Source organism: Nannospalax galili, unplaced genomic scaffold (genome assembly GCF_000622305.1).
Source record: "Nannospalax galili isolate Female #2095 unplaced genomic scaffold, S.galili_v1.0 scaffold161, whole genome shotgun sequence".
Lineage (NCBI taxonomy): Eukaryota > Metazoa > Chordata > Mammalia > Rodentia > Spalacidae > Nannospalax > Nannospalax galili.
In genome coordinates, this window is record NW_008348586.1 from 5,619,460 (window position 1) to 5,625,063 (window position 5,604).

Consider the following 5,604-nt stretch of genomic DNA (forward strand, 5'->3'; position numbering starts at 1 on the left):
AGCAACAGCTCATATCATGATTGATTGATTGACTGATTGATTGATTGATTGACTGAGTCTTTTCCTTCCATTAAATCTTGGTGATGGCTTCATCTTACTCTCTTAATCTAATTCTCTTCTTCTCAATTTGTCTTCATCTCATTTATTTTCCTTTTATAGGTTATATCTCTGTATATCCCCAAGTCCTTTCAATAGTGCCACAATGAGCATGGAGAAATAAATGGAAAACTTAAATTTAGATGAATTTCAGATAATGGCTTAAATTGTTTTAGGTAAAATGCAAATAAAATTAAAAATTAGGAGCACAATACATAAAACATAGAAATAGAAATAATAGCTGAGGAAGATGGTAGCGGATCTGGCCTATGTCATGTAATTTCCTCTTTCAATCCTCTTGGGGGCTCCTTAGAGCTCTAAGCAGTAGAGTTAGATGGTTATCATCAGATATGGAAACATGTTGTCATCTTGTGGGAAAGAAAGGCCCAGGAGTCTTCCTAAAGTCAGCTGTGAAATAGACCTTGACAGAAGGTGTGAAGATGAGAGGGCAGGCATAGGGAACAGAGGCAGGGCAGGTGGAAGGAAGGGATCACAAACGATGCTCAGGGCAACGTCTAATATGAAAACTGTATCAGGCAGACATAGGTCTGAGGCTTATTATCTGATCCTTTGCAGTTTATGGAGACTGGGTATCTGGAAGCTCCATGTCTTACAGGGCAAGGCTAAGGGTATGACAGGAGTTTCCTGGAGTAAGTGATTTTCTTCTTTATTTTAGCCCTTTTGCTCCTTACACCTGCACTTGCAGCTCTCTGAAAACCCATATTCCTCAGGAAGGATCTCCAGCAAGGAGACAGCCCCGGGACTTGTGGTGGCCACAGGTAAGGACAACACTCCTTGAGCTTCTTCCTTACCAAGGCCTTCTGGAATAATGTTATTATTTATTGATTATGTACTTATTTGAGCATTAGATGGAAACTTCTTAGAAAATGTGCCAGAATCTTGTATCCCCAAAGCTCATCCTACAATTCTAGAAAAAAAAAAAAAACAGCCTTCTTGTCAGAGAGATTGTAATGGGGACTTCTCACCTTAAGAAAACATACTGTATATCAGGTAGGGCAGCCTTCTCTTTATAGAGAGGATACTTTACAAAGGGTTTCACCCCCCCGGGGCTGTTTTTAATCAGGGGGTTTCTGGTGCATGTAAAGGTTTGTTTACACATGATTAAGCAGTTGGCAGAGAGCCTGGGGAAAGGGCAGAAAAACTTCAGGCTGCATTGTTGGAAGCACTGTCCGCTGGACATTGATCAGAAGTGAAGATAAAGCAACTCTGATAGGAAAATGAAAGTCTCTGGGGAGAATGTGCTCTGATTAGCATTTATTTGATTTGCATACACCTTTTTAGGAACACATTGTTGGTATAAAGCAGTGCAGTGCATACTTTTAATCTTAGAAGATAGAGCTCTAGTTAGGGCTTGAGAGGTGACTGAGCAGTTAAGAGCACTGACTGCTTTTGCAGAGGACCTGGGTTGGATTCCCAGCACCTACATGGAGGCTAACAACTGACTGTAACTCCAGTTCCAGGGGAATCTGACACCCCCCTTCTGACCTCCATGAGCTTTGCAGAACATGGAGGCAATACACTCATACACATAAAAATAATATTTCCTTTTCAATGAAAGTAGATAAACTCAAAGTGGCTTTCTGAAATCATACCTCTGTTCATCAGTACCACACTCTCACCTATAGATCTTCTAGATAATGGGTTTGTCACCAGAGTTCTCTTAGGGCCCCTTGCTCCTGGTGCCACTAGACAAACCACATAACACATCTTTATCTGAATTTTTCACAGTTTATATCCTGGGTAGGGGGAATAGAGTAACTTACAAAGGTGAACGTCCAGTGCTCCACAAAAAGGTGAACACCCAGTGCCCTGTTCCACTCTGTGGTTTGGTGGCTCACCATTCCAGACCACTTCTGCACCCTGCCCACAGTCTCCGTTAGCTTTCACCCATGCGTTTCGGGCCCGCAGTCTGGCCTCAGGTCAGTAAATGCACCCTCTCACATCCACGTGGGCAAGACACCATGGCCATTTTTTCCACTCTGCTTCTGTTCCAAGATGGAGCCAAAAGCCCCTCCCTCCACGGATAACTCTCCACAGTCAATTCTCCACAGCAGGTCCTGCCCCTCAGAGGAACTAGGCCACTTGGGACACACTCCCCCCTTTCCTCTGCTCTTACAGTCTTTCTGACAATCTTCCTCTAAGGTCCCTGAACCTCGGAGGGAGTGACAGATGTAGGGTGATCTCTCTTGTATCATGGTGAGATAGTGACTTCTGGGGCCTCCCCATTATTCATCTTCAAGCTGTGGCCATTGATCTATCTCAGTGGTGTTTCTTCTACTTAAAGACAAATGGAAGGTTGTAGACACATCTCAACAAACATGAGTGTAAATACAAATACCTAGAAGATATCCCAGTAGGTGCACTATATTCTTTAAACAGTGTACTTGTAATGGCTTCCCCGCTAGGGCCTGTATCCCTTCACAACATAGGGGGTTGGCCTGGTCTACAGCACCAGACATGTGTTCCACCCCTTTGAAGTGGGCCTTATCCAATTAGAAATTTGTCAGTTGTACCTATGTTAGTTGAGCCATTATTGCACTTGCAGGCATTGCTGGGCATGTCCATAGTGTGCAGCACACAGGGTCCATTGTTGAGTAGAATCATAGGGGATCCTTTTTTCCCAAACAATCTGCATAGCACCTTCTGGTATTATGAACGTCATCCATTCAGTGGTATGGAGTTTTGGTGAATTCGTCGACCTCCAGGATCTCTCTCTGACCAACATCTCATAGGGGGCAACCCACCCCTGGTATTTTCTTAACAGTTGTATAGGTTGGGAGCCTCTGTTTTTATCTTACCCAACCATTAAAAACAAAAACAAACAAACAAACAAAAAACCTCCCAAGAATCTTCCAGCTATAGCTGGCCTTTGTTTCTTTAGGTATCTTTCAAATGGGTTTCACATCTGTAAAACACTCAAAGGAAGGTTAACATTATATATTAAATCAATTATAGACAAGGCCTAACACAGCATGGAATGTTTTTTCCCATTTATATTAGCTATTTTCTTCAGAGATCTTTGTTAGGTACCATAGTATGGGTACGAGGCATTAATTTGTTTAGTTCTTTACTATGTTTAGTTATCCCTTTGGAGTAATTTCACACTTGGGGATTTTACATGGAGTCTCTTCGTATTCTGCCTGACCCTGCACTTGGCTAAGGAGGCAGGGGTTTCTCCTGTCCCTGTTGCACCTGTTGGTTCCCTGAATCAGGCAGTCCCTGGTCTGACTACTGACCGTAGCCATGTCTGTCATCTCTCCATTGATCATACTTGGCTGCTGGGGAGGCCTTGGTGGGAAAAACTGCCTCCACCCTTAGTATAGCCTTTATCAGAAGATAAATGTAACTTATTTAATCTTTGGGGATTTTTAACCACCTTTGGAATAGTTTCTATCCTTTGAATGCCTTTTGTAAATTGTGGTTCTGCTTTTAGAGCCTTCTAGAAACTCTTAGTACCGAATTTGGTTTTCCATTAATTTGTTTCTTTGGGAATTTGGGCTCAACATAAGTTTTGCCATATTTGTCTCTGAGTGACCCAAACGGACCATTTCTTCTCTTGTAGGGTGTTCTGTTATTCTGCAGATGTGTTTCACATGTTGGTCAGAATCGCTTAGATCTGCTAAAGCCTCTCTCACTTTACAAAGATCCTGTCCTATTAAAGGGCTTAGCAAAACCATTAAAGCTCCATACTATTCTTGAGGTCCCAGTTGACTTAAGCCTTCCTTTATATCTCTGATGAACACAGTCTTATCTGGCCCAGTGAACTGGACATCATATATTGCTTTTTTCATACCTAGTTCTCTCAGTAATGCCTGCCCCTCCTTCCTAGTCCCCCAGCCCCTGCTAATCATGTTAGTCTCCCTTTATGATGAAGCATGTATCTTTAATGCCATCAACCAGCCACCCCATTAAGGACTGCTCCCTGCTGCACTGGCCTAGGTTGAACAGCCTATATCGCAAGGACTGATGGGTGGTTATAGAACTCAGGTATGAAGTTCTGAAGGACTTAGACTGATGTTATTTGCTCCCATGTCCCATACCCTCAGGAGCCACAAAGTAAGGGGCTCTTTGATGGCTTGCTTATAAGTTTTTCCTAGTTTAACAGCTCCAGCCTGGAGTATTTCCTATCTACAGCACTGTTAGCTTTTTTCCCTTTTGTATCAAAGGTTGAATCTGAGGGGCAGCCTTAGCCACTTTCATTTTTAGGTTGTTTCCTTTTTCATTATTATCTGTCTTTTTTTAGGAGTCCTTGGACCTTACACAAATTAAAATGTCCCATTTTTTTCTCTCTCTCAAGTTCTGCAACTGACCCTGCCTTTTTAGCTTCCTCTGCCTTGGGCAAATCTTTTATTTTGTAAAGTGGCCACGTCCCCTCTCTGGGTTCTCTACTTGTGTCCCAGGCTTGTAAAAGTTTTTCTAGCCTCTCTATTACCTTTAACAAATCTTCATATGCCCATAATTGGGCTGTTTCCCCACATTTACAATACTGCTTTGGCCCAAGCTTCTGAGTGGCTGGCTCCTTTTTAGTTACAGATTTTATAATCCATTGTATAACCCACGTGACTATTGCTAACCCCATTAAATGTATGGGGTTTGATTGCTCTCTGCCCTGGATTCCTGCCAGCTGCTCCGGGATTTGGGAATCTGAACCCAGCTGACCTGCTGTTGCTGTGGCAGGAACGGCACTGCTGCCCCAAACCCACATCCCCAAGGCTCTGGTTTCTTTATCCTGCTGATGCTATGCCAGTTTGTTGCCCGAGTTCTCTTAGGGTCCTTTGCTCCTGGTGCCAGTAGACAAACCATATAACATATCTTTATTTGAATTTTTCTGTAGTCTATATACTGGGTAGGGGGAATAGAGTAACTTACAAAGACGAACACCCAGCACTCCACAAAAAGGCAAAGACCAGGTGCCCCATTGTGCTCTGTGGCTCAGTGGCCTGCTGGTCCAGTTCGCTTCTGACCCCACCCACAGTTTCCATTAGCTTTCTCCCACGCTTCATGGGCCTGCAGTCTCGCCCCAGGTTGGTAAACGTCTCCTCTCATGTCCACAGAGGCGAGACACTGGGGCCATTTTTGCTGCTTGGTGCTGCTCCTGTTCCAAGATGGCTTCAAAAGCCCCTCCGTCTGCAGCTAACTCTCCTCAGTCAATTCTTCCCAGTGGGCCCCACCCCTTGGAGAAACCAGAAAGCTCCATTCCAACAATTTATATATATATATAATTTTTTTAGAAGAAGAAGCATTTCATTACAGCTCTAACATACTCCATAACCAATTTCCTGAGCTAAAATGCATCTCTTTCAAAACTGGCTGTAAATTTTTATATTTACAGTTGAAAGGAATATTGACAACTGGTTGCTGCTAGACGAGGAACAGCTGACCCTCCTAAAACAAAGACCTCTAGATAGGCTGACTAGATCCACCAGAAGGGCAAGTAGTGGGGATTGGATGGGGGTGCCGACAACACAGCAGACAGTAACACAGATA

At 43.4% G+C, this 5,604-nt stretch overlaps 1 protein-coding gene across 2 annotated transcripts in view; it reads left to right on the forward strand.

Moving 5' to 3' along the window:
- Positions 1-5,604, forward strand: part of Sorcs3 (sortilin related VPS10 domain containing receptor 3) — a 664,579-nt gene that overhangs the window by 550,362 nt on the left and 108,613 nt on the right. For both annotated transcript variants that reach the window (XM_008845711.1, XM_029569661.1), the window contains exon 11: positions 773-875. In XM_008845711.1, coding sequence (XP_008843933.1) covers positions 773-875 — 103 coding nt within the window. The remainder of the gene's footprint in view (positions 1-772; positions 876-5,604) is intronic.